Source organism: Equus przewalskii, chromosome 20 (genome assembly GCF_037783145.1).
Source record: "Equus przewalskii isolate Varuska chromosome 20, EquPr2, whole genome shotgun sequence".
In the NCBI taxonomy this organism is placed as follows: domain Eukaryota; kingdom Metazoa; phylum Chordata; class Mammalia; order Perissodactyla; family Equidae; genus Equus; species Equus przewalskii.
In genome coordinates this window covers 2,043,654-2,067,355 of record NC_091850.1, presented here as the reverse complement: position 1 = coordinate 2,067,355, position 23,702 = coordinate 2,043,654, and the positions used below count along the sequence as shown (strand labels likewise).

General features: G+C 54.7%; 1 protein-coding gene across 1 annotated transcript in view; it reads left to right on the top strand.

Moving 5' to 3' along the window:
- Nucleotides 1-937: 937 nt before the first annotated feature.
- Nucleotides 938-23,702, top strand: part of CPAMD8 (C3 and PZP like alpha-2-macroglobulin domain containing 8) — a gene marked incomplete at its 3' end in the record, with an annotated part of 36,232 nt that continues 13,467 nt past the window's right edge. The window contains 9 exon segments of the mRNA XM_070587687.1: nucleotides 938-1,210; nucleotides 5,967-5,987; nucleotides 5,989-6,121; nucleotides 6,601-6,731; nucleotides 11,419-11,474; nucleotides 17,204-17,498; nucleotides 18,100-18,325; nucleotides 20,069-20,236; nucleotides 22,622-22,703. Coding sequence (XP_070443788.1) covers nucleotides 938-1,210; nucleotides 5,967-5,987; nucleotides 5,989-6,121; nucleotides 6,601-6,731; nucleotides 11,419-11,474; nucleotides 17,204-17,498; nucleotides 18,100-18,325; nucleotides 20,069-20,236; nucleotides 22,622-22,703 — 1,385 coding nt within the window.

Here is a 23,702-nt window from a genome sequence, read left to right as displayed (position 1 = left end):
GTTCACCCAGCTCCGCCACCTCCCCAGGGCAGTGCATCCCCCTTCAGGTGTGTATCTGTGCGCATCTCACAGGCGTCTTGTTGTGCTGTGTGGGTGTCCTCTGTGCATCAGTGAATGTCTGTTTAGTTGTGGTTCCAAGGGGGAGAGACAAAGGGAACAGCTCACTCTGCCATGTTGCTGATGTCTTTATTTTGTTGAACATTTAATGTCCTTTTTGTTTCATTGCTCCACTGGGGCTGCCGCAGCAAATGCCCACAAACCGGGAGGCTTCAAACCACAGGAATTTGTTCTCTCACGGTTCTGGAGGCCAGGAGTCTGCGATCCAGGTGTGGGCAGGGCCAGGCTCCCTCCAAAGGCTCTAGGAGAGGGTCCTTCCTGCCTCTTCCAGCTTCTTGGGGCCCCAGACATCCTTGACTTGTGGCCACATCACTCCAATCTCTCCTCTGTCTTCACATGGCTGTCTTCCCTCTGTATCTGAATATCCGTCTTTGTGTAAGGACACCTGTCATTGGATGAAGGGCCCACCCCACTCCAGTAGGACCTCATCTTAGCTGATTACATCTGTAAAGACCCTGTTTCAATTAAGATCACATTCACGGGTGCCAGGGGTGAGGACTTGGACATACCTATCTGGGAGACATAAGCATGCCCTAAGTGACTGGTCACCTCTCGATTCAGCATCTTTCTCCCCTAAACTGGGCAGAACACACACTGCCACGGTTTGCATCTCTGAACCTGTATTTTGAGTGGTCCTGTGTCTACATTCGTCCTGAGAGCCATTCATGTTTCTGATTATGGCCATTCAGGGCTGAGGGATGGCTTTCTCTTGTCACACACTCTGTGATGCCTTAAATGCTTATTTCCAAGCAGCAGGGGCACCTCCCTGGGTCCCGAGGCCATGTGGCCAAAGTCTTCCATTCCCACTTGGCCTTGAAGCATGGTCCTGGAGAAGGCCACGGGTTGTCCATCTTTCCACAGTGACCCATCCGGCGAGGAGACGCTCAGTGTGCAGGCCCCCTACTCCATCACCAGCTGGGTGGGCGAGGCTGTGGGTCTGTCCACTGCTTGGGGCCTGGGTGTCGCTGAGCCCACCCTGCTGAAGACCTTCAACTCCTTCTTGGTAGACTTTACACTGCCCCCCAGCGAGGTCCGCGGGGAGCAGGCCAAGATCCCGCTCAGCATCTACAACTACATGGGCACCTGTGCCGAGGTACTGAAACCTCCCCCGACAGCCTTCCCTGTTCTGGGGTCGGGGCAGCATCCATGGTGTCAGGAGGCGGGGTGGGATGGGGTCATCTGAAGGGGCAGCATCTGCGATACTGGGGAGGCAGGGATGGGATGGGGTCAGTTTTAATTCACCAGCCATCTAAGTTGGGGCTGGGTGGGGATGCGTGCATGGGGTGGGGAGGAGTCAGGGGTGACAGATGTGATGGAGCCACTGTCTCTGAGTCCTGGCCTGCACGGTGTGGTGGGACATGTATTACACGTAATGCCATGGAGCAGAGGTTGGCAAACTTTCTCTGTAAAGGGCCAGATAGTAAATATTCAGTCTTTGCCAGCCAGATGGTCTCTGTCGGAGCTACTGCAACTTGGCTGTTGTAGCGGGAAAGCAGCCGTAGACGATGCATGCGTGAGTGGGCGTGACTGGGTGCCCATAAATCTTTATTTCCAGACACTGAAATTTGAACTTTATATAATTTTCATGTGTCACAGAATATCATTCTTCTTTTGATTTTTATTTCCCCCAATCACTTAAAAACTGTAAAAACCATTCTTAGCTCCCTGGCCTTACAGAAATGCGTGATGGGTCAGATTTGGGTCATGTTGTGCCTACACTGGACACAGAGGCAGGAAATCCTGGAGGTCAAGAGAGTGGGAGCTCTGAATCCAGTTTCTACTTACAAGCTCCCCGACCTTGGCCGAGATATTCAACCTGACGGTATGTCGGTTTGCACGGACGTCAGGGAGAGGGGGGCCCGCCCGTGGTTAGAGTGTGAGTGGGTTAATGCCCGTAGGTGCTCAGAACAGTGACCACGGACGTCCCGCGGACCTTGCTGGTGCTGTTATGGGGGTTCTGTGCCTGCAGGGGCCATGCAGTGGGGCCCCGGCTCCCTCTCGGAGGCAGTAAAAAAGGCTACCGTCTCAGTTTGTTGTGGCTGCTATAACCAGGTAGCACAAACTGGGTAGCTGAAAACAATAGAAATTTCTTCTCTCCTGTTTCCAGAGGCCAGAGTCCAAGGCCAGGGTGTGGGCGGGGCTGGCTCCTTCTGGACGCTCTGAGAGAGGGTCTGCAGGCTGCTCTCCTGGCTGCTGGCAGCTTCCGGCAACCCTTGGCGATCCTGGGCTTGCGGCTGCATCACTCCCATCTCTGCCTCCGTCTCCACATGGCCTTTTTCCCTCCGTGTCTTCACCTCGTCTTCCCTCTGTGAATGTCTCTGAGTCCACATTTCCTCTTATAAAGATCCCAGTCATGTTGAATTAGGGTTCACCCTATTGACCTCATCGTAACTTGACGACATCTATAGAGACGCTATTTCGAAACAAGGTCCCATTTACAGGTACTGGTGTTAGGACTTCAGTGTATCTTTTGGGAGGACACAATTTAACCCACAACAGCTCCCCTGGGGAGGTGGGACTGGGGGTGACTTTGGAGGCTGGGGGGGATTTCAGATTCTGGTGATGTGGAGGGATGGAAGGCAAGGTGGAGGGACCCTTGAGGACGCAGATCAGGTGGGGGCACAATGGGGAGGTGGTATTTGGGGGGCCTGTGCATCGTGCAGCTCAGGGAGGCCAGGGGCACCTGTCCTCCCCACCCTCATCATCTTCGCGCACTGTCTCAGCCTGGGTATCCGATTGTGAGTGGAGGGAGGGAGGGGAGAAGGCTGTCCATGCTTAGGGGCAGCCATCAGGGGTGGGGGTTGGGGGCCGAGGCGGCGGGTAGAGGGGTGAGCGGGGGGCAGGGTCAGGAGTCCGACTGGAGCGAGGCTGCTCTCTGCAGGTCGGCCCAGACGTCCAGCCACAGGTCTTAGCCTCACTCTGGCCAGCTGGGTGCTGGGGACATGGCTGACATCCTCCTGGCCCTGCCTGTGTGCGTGGGGACCCCCAGGGCCGCTGGCTCGTTCCACGCCAAGGGCAGAAGATGTGAGCTGCAGCCCCAGACCAAAGACACCATGGAAACCAAGAGACTTCACCCGAAAACCAGATTTCCTTTTTCTTGAAAACTGAAGGGCCAGGGAGTGGATGGAAGGGCACTGAGGCTGCTAGGTGGTGGCGGTTCTGGGTGGAGGCCACGCAGCCCCCACAACCCGGCTGTCATGTCAGCACATCCGTTCCTCGCCGCCCCCAGAAGAGCCCCTGGGCTTCAGCTTAGTGATTCCTTTTACTGGCTCATTTTGCCTCAGTCTCCCTATCTGTAAACTGGGTGTGAGAGCTCAACCTGGCCCCGCTCGCCCTCTCAGGCTGCTCTGTGGGACAGGAGGGAGAGAGATCCCGGGCCCCTCGTGCGTCTTGAAGGGATGATGACTACGCCCTGTGGTCATTTCCGAGCCTGGCCCGGGGCTGGGGACAGCAGTGTCCTGAGTCCCAGCTCAGAGGGGACCTTATAGCAAACACTTTACTCCTTTTTTCTGTCGTAAATTCTGTGGCGCCACCGAATGGTTGGGTCTGCCCAAGAAGACGTTGTGTGTAATGATGGTGGCAGTCTCGAGGCCAGTCAAGGACTCTGGCTTTGCCGTCCACTTGGCACAGTGCGAGGTTGGTGCTGGTCTTTGCATCTGACTTCCTGATGCTTATTTGACTCTGTACAAGAGCCACACGTAATGGACTGTCACATGCGAGCTTCTTGTTCCTTGGGTCTTTAATTAAAGGAAAATGTCAACTGGAGAAAAATGTGGTCACCGTAGGTTCCAAAATAGAAACGAGACACCCAGAGGCCATAGAAAGGAATTCCTGGGTGTAAAATATGGGTGATTCTTTCATTGTCACTCAGAAGCAATCACCCAAGTCCCTGTTGTGTGCTGGGCCTTGTGCAGGCATCAGAAGACCCTGGCACCCAGGACGTGGGGTGCCCCCGTGGCCAGGCTTGGAGCTCTGACACCCCAAACCCAGCTTTCTTGGACACATATCTCTGTGGCTGGCCCTGGGCTGACTATTTTACCTGCATTATTGTCAAGTGCTCGCATGGGCCGAGGATAGAGAGGCTGTGATGGAATCGTTCCTGGATGGGAGGCTCAGAGGTGCACTGTCACACGTCCATGGACCCCCAGGGAGTGGATGGCAGAGCTGTGTTAGAGATAGATGTCTACAGAGGGCTAGGGAAGGCCCAAGAAGGGGCAGCTCCCCAGAATGTGGGAGTCTTTGGGCAAAGTTTAAGCCAGCACCAGGGCCTGGAAGGGCATTTCTGGAAGAGAGAACGGTATGCACAAGCAACAGAGGTGAGAGGAGCTTGGCCTGTCCCGGGAATTGCCCATGACACAGTCTGGCTGGATTTGAGGGTCTGGTGGAGAGGTGGGAAAGCAGAAGGCGAGGGGGAGATCAGAGGCTCCCATAGTCATCTGAGTGGGAGCTGCTGTGGCACGAACCAAGGCAGTGGCCATGGGCTGGCCTGGAGGGGGCCAAGCGGGACATGTGCGACAGGGTCAGAGCAGTCAGCCAGGATCAGTGCCCCAAAGCCCAGCACCTTTATGATCGTCCTTTGCTGTTCCTTTTGTATAGCTTATGGCTGGGAGGAATAGGACCGCAGTTTTAAAAAGCCTGAGTAAGTACAGACGGACCCCTGATCTGGAGGGCGCCCCTCAAGGGAGGCCCCCGAATCTGCAGGCAGGACCCCCAGGTGCCGTTTCAGCTCCAAGTACATGCTGGCTGCTGGCTTCTCAGGTGGAAGGACAGAAGCCCTGCCAGGCAGCGTGTGTTCAGGGATGGCCACACGGTGACTTGGGGAGCGCCCTGCCCTGCGCCCGCCCTGCGGCTCCAGGAGACAGGCTGTCCAGCTCCTTGGCACGCACAGCAGGTTGTTCTACGCCGGACCTGGAAATGTGTCTCGCTGACACCTGGCTCTTGAGTCTCTTCTTGCCTTCCTGGAAGAACTTTCTGGAAGAATGCCATCTTGCGAGTGATGTGGGAGCCCCTGAAGCACCCTGCACCACCGTTTGCACTCAGGTGTGGCCAGGCCTGTCCTTGGGCAGGATTTAGATTCTCTGTCATGCTTGCCGTTGTAGATTCCCCTGTCTTTCCCTCCACCGCACACCTGGGTGAGTGTGTGGCTCAGTGCTGGCGCTTTGAGGCCTGGGGCCCCCTTGTGTCTTGTTCGGCTGATTCTTTAGCTCCCGGCGGGGCCTCTGCACTCACTGCGTGCTTCATATGTGCTGGCTGGACATATGGACGTGGAGCAAAGAGCCTGTTCCAGATGGGCTCACGTGCACACACATGCATACAGAGACACGAGTGTGCAGTGCACTCGTATGTACACGGCCATGCTTACATACGTGCACAGACACTAGTTTTCACACGCATGCGCTCAAACATCATGCTCACATACCTGAATACACGTGTGTATGCGCGTGCCATGCTTGTGCATGTGCACATAGGCATGCACACAGAAGCTTATGTGCACGGCTCACATATTCACTCTGGGCCTCAGTGGTTAGAGAGAGGTCAGAGGAAGTGCTCTGCTGGCCCCCAGGGGGAGTGGTGCCTCCCATCTGACACTCCAGGGTGGATGTGGCAGGGGAGACTGCCCTTGAACTGACCTTGGTCCCAATGGGGATCTGGACCTGTGGGGGTTTGGGAGGCTGAGGGAAGGAGGGGGCTCCCAGCAGAGTGATGTAAGGAGTTCATTCTGATCAGAAATGGACGGCGCCCTTAAAGGAGTCTGTGGCTCTTAGAGAGGGCAGACAAGGTGGGTGGTGTTGGATGGGCGGTGGGGTGCCCAGATTCCAGGCACCATAGGCACACGCCACTCTCTGCAGGTGTACACGAAGACCTCGGTTCCCAAAGGGTGTCCGATTTGTCGGGCATCCTGGCAGATGCCATCTGACCAAGAAGACGTGCATGATCCCCAGGGAGGCTGAGTCCAACTGGGTGGTTCAGTCCTTCAGCGACCTGGGGATCAGCAACATCACAGGTGAGGGCCCCATGCATCTTTGGGTATCCTCCCCCCGCCAGCTACCAAGGAGTCCAGGCACTGACCCCGGTGGGTGAGGGGTGGGTAGGGCAGGAAGTGAGGTCAGGACCATCTTGAGGGACAGGCTAGTAGCTGAGGATGCAGACCAGAGGGAGTGGTCAAGAGGTAGGAGGAGGCGAGGGTGGGGTCTGGGGCCTCACCTTGAGGGGCTGGGCTGATAAAGTGCCAAACCAATGGAGCACGCATGTTTGCATAGTGCACACAAATGCATGCACAAAAATGCACATGCATACTTGTGCACGCACAGAACACACACAAACATGCAGCACAGACATGTACACACACAAGCATATGCACAGACATGCATGCACGGACACACATATGCACACATACACCCCTGGGACAAGGGTTGGGGGGACAGCTCCACCCTGGTGGGGACCTATTCTGAGAGCAAGCACTGAGCGCTCAGATCCCCGCAGCTGAAGCGCTGGCGTTTGGAGAAACGAGCTGCTGCCGAGATGTGAAGTCCGTCAGACCCGTGGAGGAGGATCCTGCCGACAGGAGGGGTCCCGTTGGGAGGGATCACGTCAGACACAGCGTGCTGGTTGAGGTAAGCCTACATCCTCCCCGGCGGCACTTGGCCAGGGCCCGATTCCCTCAACCGTGAGGCGAGGGTCCAGCTGGAGTGTGTGGTCCCTGCCTGAGCCAGGGCCAGGGCAGCCCCCACGGGTCCCTCCAGGGCTTTGCTCAGGAGAGGGGGTTACTCGCTGGAGGACCGCGGCATCCAGGCCCTCTCCGCAGTGCAGGGCAGGCTTTGGTGAAGAGGCCTGCGACCCTCAAGGGCTGCAGAGAGGTGGCGCCCCGCCCGCCGGTTGGCCATCTTGGAGGGCGGCGCGCCTCTGTGTGTGCACTCCCTGTTGGTCATAGGCAGTTGTAGGCACTGTGACCCAGCATTTCGAGGGTTGTCCTTGGAATGCGTGTGCAGGAGGGACAGAGAGCCTGCAGCAGAGGGGCCAGGCGTCCAGCCCTCGTAGACCCCCGGCTGTGAATCCCAGATCTACCACTTATGCGTGGGGCTGGGCGAGTGTCTTGGTGTTTCCACCCTGCTGTGTAAGACGGGTGCGCTCACGCTCAGCCCACAGTGTGTGGAGGGCCAGAGAGAAGGCTCGCGATGCCTCACAGCGCCGGGCACGCGATAGCAGTGATGCCCATCTTGTCGGGGCTGCTCGGAAGCCTCGGAGCCCAGATGCTGCAGCCAGAGCACCCGGCAGACACGATGAAGGTCCTCGCAGCGGCCAGAGCATCCGCCCCTCTCCAGTGGCCCAGCTGCAAACAGCTGTCCTCGCTGCCACCTGCGCCCTGGCTATGCTGAGCCAACGGTCTCCAGCAGCACCTGGAGTCACACGCATGGGGCAGAACCCGGAGGCGGACAGGCCCTGGCTGCCGCGTTGTTGACGTGATGTGATGGATTCACATGTCATGGGCGAGGAATGCGGTCTCCCCGAGCCAGCAGCGTGGGATGGCCTCGACAGGAAGTGCAGAGAGCCCTGGCGCCCTCGGCTCGGCGGAGCGCACCCCCTGAGCCGCAGCCTGCCTCCCGTGGCGTGGCCGAGGCAGCAGTGGCCCCACAGAGCGGCCGGCCAGGCGGCCCAGAGCTCGCGCCTCCTTTGTCTGCAGAGGGACTTTCCAAGTGTGCAGAGAGGGCCTCTCTGGGGCCTCCTTTCCCCGGCCTTTCCTCTCGTTCACGCCACTCAGCAGTCTCCTCGCAGCATCCTGGGTCCAGCTTTGTACCGACAGAAGGTATGGTCTGGCTAGAGCAGCAGAAAACTGGAAAAACTTGAAAATATCTGGGCAAAAAATGAAGCGTGAATGAGAAAAATGGATATATGAAACGAGGCATTGGGTGTGCAGCTGGATAAAGCAGGGAGACCCTCCTGCCTCAACTGAGGGAGAGCACTGGGCGCGGGGTTCGCTTGCTCGGTGGGTTATCCGTGGACCCTCGCAAGACGCCATGTGCCTCCTGCTGGGGAGGACGCTGCAGAGGACAGAGATGCCTTTCCTCAGAGGCACATGGCGGGGGAGTAGGTGATGGCCATGCCCGGTCACAGGCGCTGTACCAGGCGGAGGAGGAGCCGATGCCAGCCTGCCTGGCTCCCCAGCCCCCCAGGGGACCGCGACCCTCTGCACCTCTGCTGAAAGGCCGAGAGCCTTCGAACACCCCACCATGTCTCAGGGAAGTTCACAGGAGAGAGGAGGAGCTGACTGACTTCCGAGCTGGGAGGAGAGCCCGGTGGGCATCGTGAGTGTGGCTGGAGGCCTGTCGTTGGCCGCGGGCCGGCTCTGGAGGGAGGGCCCTGGGTTCAGACCAGAATCGCAGGACAGTTAAATGAGTGTGTACTGGGCCCCATGTGCTGAAGACACGTGAGCCGTTGTCATGGGGCATTTATGACGGTCCACGGGGATGCGCTTTCCGCTTTAGGAATGTCGGTCAGCTGGTGAATGGACAGGCGAACGTGGTACAGTGGGTCACAGTCCCCAGTGCGGTGGGGCGTGACTCAGCTGCGGTGAGCACTGGAGCCCTGGCACACGCTGCGATGTGAATGGACCTCGGAAACCTCATGCCGAGTGAGAGAAGCCAGACACAGCATGTGATCCGTATGGCAAACGTCCAGAGCAGGCACGTCCACAGAGCAGACAGGACGGAGGCACTGGGATGTGCTACAAGGTTGCAGAAAAGTCCTGCCGGAGGCTGCAGTGGTGACATCATGCAGGGACCACGTTCTGGAACCTGGCCAGGAGCCAGCGTGACCCAGGAGCAGCTGAAAGCCAGGGCATCGTGGGGGAGAAGGACACAGGAGAGAGACTGGTGCCAGGGTCCCTGGGAGCAGAGCTGGCAGAGGAGAAGGGGCCTGGCAGCCGTGAGCAGCCCCACTGGCTGCTTCTGAGGTTCTTCTGAGGGATGCGTGTCCAGGAAGCCCTGGATGTCCAGAGGGCCATGCTCACCACCAGCAGAAGGGCTCAGGGTCTGTCTCTGTGGATTTGCCTATTGTGGCCGTTTCATATAAGTGGAATCATGCACTATGTGATCTTTCATGTCTGGCATTTTTCACTCAGCCTAAGGCTTTTTTTTTTTTTTTTAGGAAGATTGGCCCTGAGCTAACATCTGTTGCCAATCCTCCTCTTTTTTTCCGCTCTAAAGACCCAGTACATAGTTGTGTATCTTAGTTGTAGGTCATTCTTGGTCTTCTATGTGGGATGCTGCCACAGCATGGCTGATGAGTGGTGTGTAGGTCTGCACCTGAGACCCGAACTAGCAAACCCTAGGCTGCCAAAGCAGAGCCTGCAGACTTAACCACGCGGCCACAGGGCTGGCCTCCAGCCCAGTGATTTTGAGTTGCATTCACATTGTAGCATGTGCCAGAGCTTCATTCCTTTTAGTGGCTGTATAATATTCCATTGTATGGATATACCACATTTTGTTTGTCCATTCATTTGTGATGGACATCTGGGTTATGAATCATTTTTATGATTGTGCAGCTGTCAAAAGCCACTGTGGCCAGGTGCTGGCCAGTGACCCCAACGCTTTCCCCAGTGAGGGGCTGAGCTGGTCAATCAGGGCAGTACTGACGCCTAAGCAAAACTTCCAAGGCTCTCCCTGGAGCCTGTGGCTGAGCAAATGGCCTGTGGGCTCCACGTGGGGCCTGCCAGTGGCTGGTGAACAGCTCAGCGTCTTCCAGAAGGGTGTGCTTGGCCTCTCAGCTGCCGGCCATGGCAGCTTTGCTGAAGGATTGCCAGCGAGGTGCTCAGGGTGGGTGTCAGGTGGTGGCTGTGGGTGAGGCAGAACGCCGGTGCAGACCGCCACGCAGGATCCTGGGTTGGTACAGGAAGTGGACGTGCTCCAGACAGGTGCCTCCTGGACTCATCCGTACAGACACAGGAGGGATGAGGCCCTTCTTTGCAGCCTCAACGGAGGGCCTGGGGGTGGGGCGGAAGAAGGGGGATGAGAGAATATGACAAGAGCTGACTGCTCAGAAGCACTGAGGAGACGCCAGGCCCTGTCTGAAGTACACCCAACCCTCCATCACAGTGAGGGCCATGTCTTCATCACCCTCATCTAGAAATGAAAAAACAGAGGCCCAGAGAGGTTAAGTGAGCGGATCCAGGTCACCCAGCAAAAAATGGGTATTATTAGTCAGAAGTTCTCCAGAAACAAAACCAAGAGACTTATTATAAGGAATTGGCTCACATGATTAAGGAGACTGAGATGTCCCACCATCTGCCATCTTCAAGCTGGAGACCCAGGAGAGCTGGTGGTGTCATTCAAAGCCCTGAGAACTAGGAGCACTGGGGCCGAGAAGATCAATGTTCCAGCTCAGGCAGTGGGGCAGAGAGAAAGCCCCCTTCTCCACCTTTTGTTCTGTTCAGGCCCTCAGTGGACTGGATGAGCCCCACCCAATGGAGAGGCCCACCCATCTGCTTTACTCAGTCCACCCATTCAAATGCTGACCTCTTCCAGAAACATCCTCACAGAAAGAAGCTTTCAGCAGGTATCTGGGCATCCTGTGGCTCCCTCAAGTTGACACAAAATGCACCATCACAGCGGGGAAGTGGGGACCCCAGGGAGCCACCTGGCTGCAGTGACCATGCACTAACCCTTTGAGGTCTGACCTAAGGACAAGGTGGCCACAGCGTTCCAGTTTGGGGAGGCTGCTGAAAAAGGTCTGGAAAAGCAAAAGCCCCACAGGGGCCGTTCTGGTCAGACAGACCCCCCAAGGTGTATCGGGTTAAGTTCTGGGCTCCCTCTTTAAGAGAACAAGCCGGCTGTCGTCTGTTATTTGGGAGACGTTGTGGAAGGGGCAGAAGCAGGAGCATGCATGGAAGAGACAGGAGACAAGGGATGCGGCAGACAGCGAGACAGAGCCCCCTGCTTGGCAGAACTGGGCACCCCTTCTCCATGTTCACAGACGTCAGATGGGGCCTTGGAGCCTGGCAGCCTTTGCTTCATAGTGTTCCCTGCCCAGGGGGAGAAGCAGGCTGGGAGCCGGGAGGAAGGGGCGCAGGGAGGGCGGGGTGGGGGTGTGGGAAGCATGACAAGTCTGGGAATGGTTGGTGAGTTCCTTTGACTGGAGCTGGAGAAGGGGGAGTGAGCCTCAGTTTCCCCTCCTGGGCCTGGGTAGGTGGCCCAGTCCTCTTTGCACCTGTGACTTGGCATCACCCTGTGGAGTCCAGACTCAGAACCACTCCCCCGCACCGACTGCCCCCGCCTCAGCACACGGTTCTCCCCGTTTCTGCTTCAGCCCGAGGGAGCTTCCCGTGCGTACAGCTACAGCACTTTCTTCTGTCCCAATGCGGAGTCCCCGCGCCCAGCCCGCCAAGGAGGGCTGCCTGGCTGGGTCCTTCCTCGCACTGTTTCAGCTCTCTTGCTGCTAAGTGGACACCCACCCTCCTTGGGGGCTGAGGACACAGCGGCGGAGAACTGAGATGTCCTGTGTGGGGACAGTCATAAACCAGAGTGAGGGCCAGGCATCCGCCATGTAGGAAGGGAACGCACAGACTGCAGGCTGTGGCGCTGATGAGAAGAGAGCGCTGTCAGGAGGAGGCCTGTCCGCGGGGCCCTGGGCTCTGCGGAAGGCAGGGCTTAGTGTCACTTCAGCAGAAAGCTGTGGGAATGAGGGTGGCCCAGGACACTGATGCGACAGAGGAGGACGTGGGAATTAAGGTGGGTTCCGGGAGGTTTAGGATCCCGGGTCTGCCTCGATCCCCTGAAATCGACATTATACCTGCACATGACCCACGAACAGGAAGTGGGTACGCAAGGAGAGTGCCCAGTGGGCGCAGTGGCCAGGGAAGGGCTGGTCCACGCCTCTGCCTTGGTGGCGTCTGGGGAATGCTGGGCAGAACGGGAGCCCTGGCTGCCTGAGGAAGGGCTGCCCCTTCCCCGCCCAGCCCCTCCCCGAGGAGCTGTCCAGCTCAGAGCTTGGCGGGGCTGGCATGGGACAGTCACCCAGTGGGCTTTGCCGAGAGGTGGGGCTGAGGATCTGAGCTGGAGTCCCTGGGTGATGCCGACCCCCTGGGAGAACCCCCTCCTGTTGTCAAGGTGTTCAGCGTGACGGGTCCCCGATCCACAGCACACTCTGGACACAGGCTTCTCCTTGACATGTTTTCTCCTTTTTTCATTCAATGGCAATGCATTGCATATATGCTTAAATGATATTTGATAAAGGTGCAAAAGCAATTCAGTGGAGGAAGGAGAGCCTTCTCAACAAATGGTGTTGGAGCCATTGCGCATCTATTGGCATAAACGTGAGCTTCAACCTAAAAATCACACCTGATACAAGAATGAGCTCAAAATGGGTCATGCACCTACATGGAAAAGTAGAAAACTTTTAGAACAAAACGTGGGAGAAAATCTTTGGGATCTAGGGCCAGGTAAAGAGTTCTTAGACATGGTACCAAAAACTATGATCCGTAAAAGGAAACACTGGTAAATAGACCTCATTGAAATGAAAACCTTTTCCTCTGCAGACGATGCTGTTAAGAGGAGGAAATACAAGATACAGACTGGGAGAAAATATTTTCAAACCCAGATCTGACAAAGGACTAGTATCTAGAATACAGACGATCCGTGACACAATGGTTCTACTTATGAGATTTTGACTTTACAATGGTGCGAAAGCGATAGGCATTCCTTAGAAAACATACTTTGAATTTTGGATTTTGGTCTTTTCCAGGGGGCTGGTGATATGTGGTGCGATCCTGTCTCGTGATGCTGGGCAGCGGCAGCTGCACAGCTCCTGTCGCCACACGATCGTGAGGGTGAATGACCGATACACTGACAGCCATGCTGTTTGTCACTTTCAGTACAGGATTCAATAAGCCATGTGAGGTATTTAACACTTTATTATAAAGTAGGCTTTGTGTAGATGAGTTTGCCCAACTGTAGCCTCATGTAAGTGTTCTGAGCACATTTCAGGTGGTCTAGGCTAAACTATGGTGTTCGGTAGGCTAGGTGTATTAAGTGCATTTTTGACTTACGATATTTTCTACTTACATGAGTTTATTGGATGTTACTCCATCGTAAGTCAAGGAAGATCTGTATCTAAAGAGCTCTCAAAATTCAACCGTAAATAAAGCAAACAATTCACTTAGAAAATGGGCAAAAAGAAATAAACAGCTCATCAAAGAAGATGGCAAATAAGCACATGAAAAGATGCTCAACATTGTCAGCCATTAGAGAAATGCAAGTTGAAACACAATGAGTTACAAATACACACCTACCAGAATGACTAAAATAAAAAGTAGCACAACACCTAAAGATGGCCAGGACGAGGAGGAACTGGATCACTCGCACGTCCTGGTGGGAATGTAAATTGGTACAGCCCCTGCTAGTGGTTTCTGAAAACAGTTTGATGGTTAAGAAACTAAACGTGCCACCAGCATACCACCCAGCAATTGCACTCCTCGGCATTTATCCCGGAGAAATGAAGACGTGTTCAAACAGAAACATGTACACAAATGTTCACGTCCGCTGTGTTTGTAATAGCCCCAAACTAGAAACAGCCCTGATGTCCTTCAGCGGGTGAGTGGTTAAACAAATTGTGCTGCATCCATACCTTGGAATACTACTCAGCGATAAAAAGGAACAAACTATTGGTACACGCAACAGCTTGGATGAAGAGGATTGAGTGAAAAAAACCAATCCTAAAAGGGTACATAAATTATTCCGTTTATATGACATTTTCAAAATGACAGAATTTTAGAAATGAAGTCATATTAGTGGTTGCTGGGGGGAGGGGGAGGGAAGGGTGTGGGTGATAAAAAGGAGAAATCTGGGTGAGATCAGTGGACGGTATCAATGTCAGTATCAGTATTGTGCTACTGTACTCGAATTTTGCAAGATGTTACCATTGGGGGAAACTGAGTCAAGAGTACAAAGATTTCTCGGTATTATTTCTTATAGTCACATGTGAATCCACAACTATCTCAGTAAAATTTAAATTGAAAGCATTTTTAAAAAGCAATAAATGTGTACAAATACTGTATGGCCCCACCTCTAGGAGGTACCTAGAGTAATCAAAGTCATGGCGACAGAAAGTAGAATGGTGGTTGCCAGGGGCCGTGGCAGAGAGAAACAGGGATTGATTGTTTAATGGCTTTCAGTTTAGTGAGCTGGAAAGAGTTCTGGAGATGGATGGTGGTGATGTTTGCACAGTATGAGTGCATTTAATATCACTGAACGGTATACTTAAAAATAGTTAAGATGGCAAATTTTACGTTATGTTTATTTTACCACAATAAAAAAATGGGGGAGTCTGGCCCTGTGGCCGAGTGGTTAAGTCCGCACGTTCTGCTTTGGCGGCCCAGGGTTTCACCGGTTCGGATGCTGGGTGTGGGTATGGCACCGCTCATCGGGCCACGCTGAGGCGGCGTCCCACATGCCACAACCAGAGGTGCTCACAGCTAGAATGGGTACTGGAGGCTTTGGGGAGAAGAAGAAGAAAAATAAAAGATTGGCAACAGATGTTAGCACAGGTGCCAATCTTTAAAAAAAAAAAATTGGGAAAAGGAAAAGCAATACCATGTATCAGGAAATTTAGAAAGATGAAAAGAAGGAAAACTTCGTCCCGTGATTCACATCCAAAGGTGAATTCTTTTGACATTTTGTTGTATTTGCTTTCGTAAGATTGATTGTTGTTTGTTTAAACATAGTTTTAACTCATGAGCTCTATAATTTTACATCCTACCCTTTTCAGTGAACATATTCTGAGTGCTATTCCTTGCTGTGGTAAAGCCTTTATAAACAGCGTTTCAGAACAGCTCCAGCATGTTCCATCAGATGACCGCTCCATAATTTGACCATTATAGAACATTGGGAAACATTGCTGAACATTTGTATGCTGTTTCTATTTTGTATGTCATAATTAATACGAGGCTGAATATATTTGTATTTGAAGCAGCCAGTAACATTTTTAACATGTTTGTTGAGATATAAGTGACATACAATAAAGCACACATATTTTAAGTGTACAGTTTGATGTTTTGACATACGTGTACCTCTGTGAAACCATCACCACAATTAAGATAATGAAGATTTCCATTAACTCCAAAAGTCATGCCCCTTGGGAATCCCTCATCTCTGTCTACCCTTGTCATTAGGGAACCACCAATCTGCTTTCTCTCTATATAGATTACTTTACACTTTCTAGAATTGTATGAATGTACTCATACAGAGTGTACTCTCATCACCCTGTTTCCTTCACTCACCGTAATAATTTCGAGATTCATCCATGTTGTTGTATCAATCACGCAGTCATCTTAAGGCTGATCGGGATTCCATTGACCGGATGCATCACACTTCGTTTATCCAGTCACCTGTTGACGGACGTTTGAGTTACTTCCAGTTTGGGGCTATTTCAAACAACGCTGCTGTTGGCATTCCTGTACAGGTGTTTGTGTGGGTGATATGTTTTGCTTTCTCTTGGGTCACTGCCTAGGAACAGACCAGCTAAGGCATATGGTTGTATGTAGGTATATGTATGTTTAACTTTTTTTTTTTTTAAGATTTTTTTTATTTTTTCCTTTTTCTCCCCAAAGCCCCCCAGTACATAGTTGTGTATTCTTCGTTGTGGGTCTTTCTAGTTGTGGCATGTGGGACGCTGCCTCAGCGTGGTTTGATGAGCAGTGCCATGTCCGTGCCCAGGATTCGAACCAACGAAACTCTGGGCCGCCTGCAGCGGAGCGCACAGACTTAACCACTCGGCCACGGGGCCAGCCCCTGTATGTTTAACTTTTTAAGACACTGTCAAACTGTTTCCCGAAGTGTTGTAGCCGTGTGCCTCCCCACCAGCAGTGGAGGACGGGCAGTTCCACGCCACCCTCACCGACACTTGGTGTGTTATCAGTCTGTTTAATTTTAGCCGTTCTAATAAATGTCTAGTGGTATCTCATTGTGGTTTTGATTTGCATTTTCATCATGACCAATGATGTTATCCATCTTTTCACGTGCTTATTTGCTGTTATATCTTTTTTGGTGAAGTGTCTGTTCAGCTCTTTTAACCTTTTTTGAATTGAGTTGTTTATTTTTATTGAGTTTTGAGAGTTTTTAAAATATATTCTGGATACAAGTCCTATACCGGATACATGCTTTGCGGAGATATTTCTTGCAGTCTGTGGCTTGTCTTTTCAATCTCCTAATGGTGTCTTTCAAAGACGAGAGGTTTTTAATTTTGATGGGGTCCACTTCATCAATGTTTCCTTTATGGATTATGCTTTTGTTGTTGCATCTGAGAAATCTGTGGCAACCTCTACCTTTTCTTTTCAAACTTCTTTACATTTATCAATGGCTGTGACCTATTCGGAGTTCATTTGGGGACCAGGTTACGTATGGATCACGGTTCATTTTTCTGCACCTGGACGGATCTTCGAGCACAATTTATGGAAGAGACTTTCCTTTCTCTATTGAGTTGCCTTAGCACCTTTGTCGGTCCATTTCTGGGCTTCCTGTTCTGTCCCACCGTGCGTCGTCTGTGCCACACCGGCGCTGCCCGGCTGTGGTCGCTGTAGCTCAGAGTGAGTCTCACCAACAGGTGGTGTGGTCCTCCAACTTGGCTCTTCTTTATCCACGCCATTTTGGCTCTTCTAGGTCCTTTGCATTTCCACATAAATTCTGCCGTCGGCTGTGCCGTTTCCCCAGAGGACGCTGCTGGACTTGGTTGGGGCTGCATCTACTCTGCAGATCAGTCTGGGGAATAAGGAGCATCTCCGCAGTGTGGTCTTCCAACCCAGGGACGCGGTCGAGCTCTCCGTTGATCTGGGTCGGCTTTAGTTGCGCTGGTGGTTTGTGGTTTCCAGCTACAGGTCTTGTGCGTCTGTTGCGGGATTTGTCCCTGTGAACATTTCAGCCTTGGTGCGCTGTTGGCAAAGCTGTGGTGAAGCCAGCTCCATTCGGCTGTGCCTCCTGGCGCTGCAGGCAGAGCCACAGTAGACTCGCCTCCCGCAGTCCTGCCGCTCAGCTCTGGGCAGAGGCAGGGGGATGCCTCCGGGTGTCCCCTTAAAGCCCCCTGCTTCCCTCCACTCAGAGAGAGTCCACATCTCCACACCCAACAAATACGAATTCCGGTACGTGCAGCGGCTGCTGCATGTCACCCATTTGGACGTGGCTGTGTGAGCCCACAACGACGCCCGCGTGGCCTTGTCCCCTGGGCCCCAGGACACCACAGGCATGATGGAGATCGTCCTGGGGGGCCACCAGAACACCAAATCCTGGATCTCCACCAACAAGATGGGCGTGCCCGTGGCCAGCACACACACAGCCAAGATCCTCTCCTGGGATGAATTCAAAACCTTCTGGATCAGCTGGCATGGAGGACTCATCCAGGCATGACTGGGCTGGCCGGGGTGGGCATGGGAACCTCGTGCTCCTCTGGGATCGGCTGCTTCTCTCTGTGTCTGGCTCTGATGGGGGGCAGGGAGGAGGGGGTGAACACAGGGCACAGCCTCAGGGTGCTCACTGTCTGCCCGGAGTCGCTTACAGAAGAAAACATGAGAGCTGTGGGGGAGGAAGGGCCTGGGCTTCTGGGAGAAAGGTCAGGGCGAGTGGGTAGGGAGAAAGAAAGTGGATATGAGCGGGTGACGTAGGGGCTGGGGGCTTTCTGGGCCAAGCAGAGGGGACATAGAAAAGGAACAGCTAACACAGCTTCCTAGAGGAGGGACATAACCAAGCTGGATTTTGAAGTATGAATAGGAGTTCACCAGGCAAAACAGGGAGTGCAGGATATTCCAGACCGAGGGAACATCATGTGCAAAGGCACAGAGGTTCCAGGGAGCCCAGCGACTTTGGAACTTGTAGATGCCATGCTGTTGGCCATGTAATGGATGGGGTCATCTCTAGTTTCACTGACCATAGCCAGTGTCACTGCTGCCTAAGCACTACCATGTGCTTTCTGCCATTGTCCAGCAGCCTTGGCCTCTTTTTCTAGGTCGGCCATGGTCCAGAGCCATCAAATGAGTCTGTCCTTGTGGCCTGGACCCTCCCCAGGGCACCAGAGGTCCAGTTCATTGGCTTCTCCACTGGCTGGGGCTCCATGGGCGAGTTCCGCATCTGGAGGAAGGTGGAGGTGGATGAGAGCTACAGTGAGGCCTTCACCCTGGGGCTCCCACACAGCGCCATTCCTGGCTCTGAGCGGGCAGCTGCCTCCATTGTAGGCACATCTGCCTGCAGCCTGGCTCAGCTTTGCTGGGAGCCTGTGCCCCGGAGGCCTCCAGCCGCATACCCACTCACCTGAAAGCAGCTTGTAGTGATGGGTGTTTCTCTATGATGAGCGCTGGGGCCAGACCCAGAGATGACCCCGACCCTACCCTTGAGGGGCTCCTAGTCTGGCCAAGAAAGCAGGTCCAGACCCACCCAGTCCAGGCCCTGTGTGAGGCCACCCCAATAGTGAATTCTGTGAGGGCAGTGGGTCTGGGGCGAGGTCCAAGAAGGCCAAAAGGCCAGGTGAAATCAGCCAGATGTGGGGAAAGGAGTAGGGGTCTTCGGGGTCCTGGTGAGAGGGGCAGGCATGCAGAGCATTTGCTGAGCAGGGGCAAGAGGCTGCGGCCTGGGATCTCTAGGGTCATGGCTTGTCTCCTGTAGCCCAGGCACAGGAGGGGAAAGTGGGGACAATACAATCGATCTAATGTTGGAAGTTAGAAGGGTGGAGAGAGGGTGAGCGGCCGGGGGGCAGACGCCTGAATGTGGGGTCTCCAGCCTTTCTGACATCATGGGGTGGAAGCCCAAGGCCCTGGGCAGGTGGCAGTTGTGGCCAGATCACAGGATGTTGGAATCTATGATTTCTGAGGTCCAAGGTCAAGTCACAGGTGGCTGTGGGGGTGGGTGGCCCAGATGGAGGTGAGGGGTTTAAGGGAGGAGGCAGGTAGGCATGGATGGAGAGGAGACGAAGGCTGAGAGCTGTGTGCCAGTGCCTTCAGCACAGTGAGATGGAAGGGTGGAGGAGAAGCTGGGAAACCCAGAGGACGGTGGTGAGAAAGTGGCCAGGTAGGCCTCATCATAGGAGGAGGCTGCAGGAGCAGTGGCAGCCTTGATGGGGCAGGAGGAAAGGCTGAGGGAGGAAGGGAGGTGCAATCAGGGGACAGCAGGTGTTCTGGGGGGTCTATCAGCAGTGTTTTGGCCAGAAAGACCAAGGGAAGGAAGAGAGAGTACCAAAGGGATGAGAGCAAAGAAGACCAGAAATAATAGAAAAAAAGAACTTAAAAATGCACCAACAGGGCCCAGTCCAGTGGCCGAGTGGTTAAAGTTTCGCACGCTCTGCTTTGGCAGCCCAGGTTCACGGGTTCAGATCCTGTGTGTGGACATACTCTACTCATCAGCCATGCTGTGGAGGTGTCCCACATACAAAAATAATAGAGGAGGACTGACACAGACGTTAGCTCAGGGCAATCTTCCTCAGCAAAAGAAAACAAAATGCACCAACAATACCACACATGTATGAAAATTTTCTAAAAAATCTAATTACTCATGTTAAAGAGAAAATCACATTTTGTATTGGAAGTTAGAAAAAATATTTAGAGTGGAACCACAGTGGCTGGATTGATGTATCAATATTTGTGAGATGCAGCCAAAGTTGTACTTAGAGGGAAATGCATAGCTTTAAATGCATGTTTAGAAAGCCCGAAAGAAAAGAGCAATCAACATAATGAAAAAGTAGAGAAAGAACACTGAATTAAAGCTAAAGAACACTGAAGGAGTTGTGTAGAAGAGGGCAGGGGGACCGGGCAGGCTGAGTGGGCAGGGGGTGCATCCAGTCCCAAGGAGCAGCACCGGCAGTCAGAGGGTGGTGGCCGATGTGAGGCCACAGGCGGGCTCCCGCCTCTGGATAAAGCTGTCTCTCGCACACCCAGGGGACCAGGAAAGGCCAGTCCCCAGCCCAGCCGTCTTCTCCTTCCCACCAGGAGACGTCATGGGAACAACCCTGCACCACCTCAGCAGCCTCCTGCGGCTGCCCTTTGGCTGATCCATGATCCACTTTGCGCCCAACATCTATGTCCTGAAATATCTTCAGGACACCCAGCAGCTCAGCCCCGAGGTGCAGAAGGAGACCGCTGATTCCCTGGCACAAGGTACTGAGGGGGAACTCCCCGGGTGGAGGGTGTGGGGAGGGGGCAGCCTTGACCATGATGGGGGCATGGATGGGGAGGAAGTGCGTCAAAGAGGCCACTGGGTGGCCTGATCTGGTCACTGTCATCAGGAGCCTGGTGTCCACACTTGCTAGGACAAGGCCCTGAATGCTGGTAATCAGCCACGGAAAGAGGAACGGCATCTTTTAAAAACAGAATTTCTTTCTTTCTTTCTTTTTTTTTTAATAAGCACAATATAACAGCATTATAAAAACCAGTTAAAGGACAGAAACCCCCTGTGACCCCCTGTCCGAGTTGGCTCTAGGCTCACTCTCCTGCCCTCCAGCAGCGCAGATGAGCTTTGACGCTCTTGGTGCCTCATCATATGGCACCTTATGGTGGCCCCACCCCGCACCGTATGTGTGAGATTTGTCCGCCGGGTTGTGGGGAGCTGTGGCCTGTTCACCTCCATCACTGCGTGGAGGGACCGTGGTCAGCGCGGCTGTCGATGGGCATTGGAGCAGTTTGCAGTTCAGGCTTTTGGAATGGTGCCGCTGTGAATCAGTGCTCACGTGCTGGAACAAACACGTCTAGATTTCTGTGGGGGCAGATGGCTGGGGTGGAATCACTGGCTCTCAGTTTGTAGCCACTTTTGAGCTGCACTGTGTGTCCCTCACATGCATTTATAGAGCACAATGTACAGAACTCTCCTCTTGGACCCGTCGGAGCTATTTCCAGTTTTCGCCCCCTAAATCGTGTAGCGCTAAACATCTTCAGAAATGAATAACATAGCACTGAGAAGCTTTGGAAATAAACAAGGCAGACTTAGACATCCAGAAATAAACAACCAGCACTGAACATCTTCAGAAATAATGTGGCGCTGAACACCTTCAGGAACAAATAACGCGGCGCTGAATACTTTCAGAGACAACAGCACTGAGCACCTCCCATGATGATGGATCAGGTCCTTAGGGTAGGGAACAGCCCTGCTTGTGGGACTTGCTCTTCTCGGTGCCTTGGTTTCCTATCCGTGTAATAAGAGGGTTAAGTCAGTTGATTTCAAGGTCCTGGGGCATCCTGGGGTTTGCCTCTGGCCTTGGGCTGGAGCTGGAGTGGACGGGAAGCATGGAGGGGCCTGACTCCACTGTGAAGCTGGCATCCACACATGCCAGGCATGTATGTCAACCCCCGTCCCCTGGTTTCCCATGAAACCCGCTGGTGTTGGTGTCCTGTGGCTGTCGTAATGAAGGACCACAAGCTGCGTGGCTGAGCACCACAGGAGTGCATTCCTCCCAGTTCTGCAGGCCTCAGGTCTGAAGTCAAGTTGTCCGCAGGGCTGGTCCCCGGTGGAGGCTCTGAGGGAGCCTGTCCAGGCCTCTCTCCCGGCAGAGTGCTGGTGGCTCCAGGTGCCTTTGCTTGCTGACACATCACCACGCTCTCTGCCCCTGTCGTCACACGGCCTCTGTGTCTAAGCGAGTCCCCTTCGTTCTCCCTGTAAGGACACCTATTGGATTTAGGGACCCCCACTCCAGGATGACCTCATCTGGAGAGCCTGAATATAATTACATCCACAAAGGCCCTTATTCCCACTGAGGTTCCATTCGCGGCACCTGATGGACACGAATTTGGGGGGACACTGTCCACCCGGCTCAGGGCTCCTTCTGCCTTTCCCCGCCCCCTGGACACAGCTGCGTCCCTCCAGTAGGGCAGGCCCCAAGCCTCCGTGCCTTCGGATCCTTCCTTCCTCCCTCACAGCTTGTCCAGCTCAGCAGCTCTGCCTACACTGAAGAACCCTGCCCTGCTTGTCGCCCTGCCCGGTCCGAGCCCATCGACGTGCTCGCCTGGACAGTCCCCGCCTCCCCAGTCTCCCCACTTCCTCTCCAGACCACCCCCTACAGACGTCCCCTCACAGCCCTCCCCGCTCACCTGCCCCCGCTCCCTGCCACCCTCACAACAGGCGGAAGGCCCAGCCCAGCCTTGGAGGCCCCAGGGGCCAGCCTGACCTCCAGCCTCCCGCTCCCCCTGCCCCCTGCTCCAGCCACTCCAGTGCCTCCTATTCTCCGAGCACACCAGGCTCGGCTCCAGGGGGCAGAGCAACTCCCGTCCTGGTGGCAGAGGGCACCACCTTGAGATGGTGCATTTCACTGACCACCAGGCGTGGCCGAGGGCCCGTGTGTGACCAGGAATCAGGCAACAAGAGGAATGAAGTAGAAGTTTATGCCACCCCAGGTGTGGTGTGGGGCAGTTTCAAGGACCCCAGATGTGGATGTGGGGCAGTTTCAGGCACCCCGGATGTGGATGTGGCATTGTTTGGGGTTCCCAAGGTAGGACATTGTCAGGCCCAGGCCCAGCCATTCACCAGGATGCTGTCTTCTGCTTGCCCCGCAGGCTACCAGCGACAGCTGACCTACAGGCACCAGGACGGCTCCCACAGCGCATTCGGGGAGCGAGACGCATCAGGGAGCATGTGGCGGGTCCCCACTCCCAGGGCACAGCCACAGGGGCTCCCCTACTGGAAGCCACAGCCTCCCGTCCAGCACAGCATGGCCAGAAGGCTCAGGCCTGATCCCCAGGGTGACGGGCACCTGGCTGGGAACTGGTGACAGCTGTGGTCCCAGGTCCCGGGGCTCAGAGGGCGGGATGCGCCCACTCTGCCTGGTCCTGGGCTCGGTGGGGGCTTGGTGGGTGGTGGTGACAGTTACGGTTACTCTTTCTGTTGTTCCCACAGTGCCCAGGAACCGAGCCCTGCTCTCCAGCCCCTCGGGAGCTGGTCCTGGGGGCTCTGGGCCTCCTTAGAGCCCGCTGGACCTAGGAATGGGGGTGATTCAAGCAGGAGGGGTTGGGCTGGGGGAGGCCAGACCACCACCTCGAGGCTGCAGGGTGGGGTGTGGGCGGAGCGGCCTGGGGTCTGGTTTCCTTTGCAAGCGGCCCCCTCTGGCTTTCAGGGCGACCAGGTCAGGGAGGGTCCAGGGGGTGGGAGCGCCTGGGTCTTGTTTCCTGGGATCCTTGGACCACAGCAGTTCTTGGCATCATTGGGGATTTGCCTTGTCCTCTTTGGGGCTTACTGAGAAAGTGGGGCACCCCCAACTCCTGTCCCCAGGGGTCCCCTCAAAGTACCAGCTTGCCGGCGCTCACAGCAGCTGTGGGTGTGGAAACTGCCCTGTGCTTGAGCCGACAAGGGTGTCCATGGCCCAGGAGTGGCGCCAGGGGCCTGGGAGCAGGCATGCGCCCGGCTGAGCCTGCACTGCGTGCACAGCGGTGCTTGCTTGGCTCCAGAGGGGCCCAGGCTGGGACCGGCCCAGCCCCACAGCCTCCAGTGCCCATCCACTGTCTCAGTTCTGGTCCCAGGGCCTGGCCTTGCTGACAGCCTGTGACGCAAGGCTGCCGTCACACTCTGGCAAGCAGAGGCCCCTGCCTGCCCTAGGGACGGCCAGAGTGGCTGAGTCACTCTCCCAAAGCTGGCGGAGCC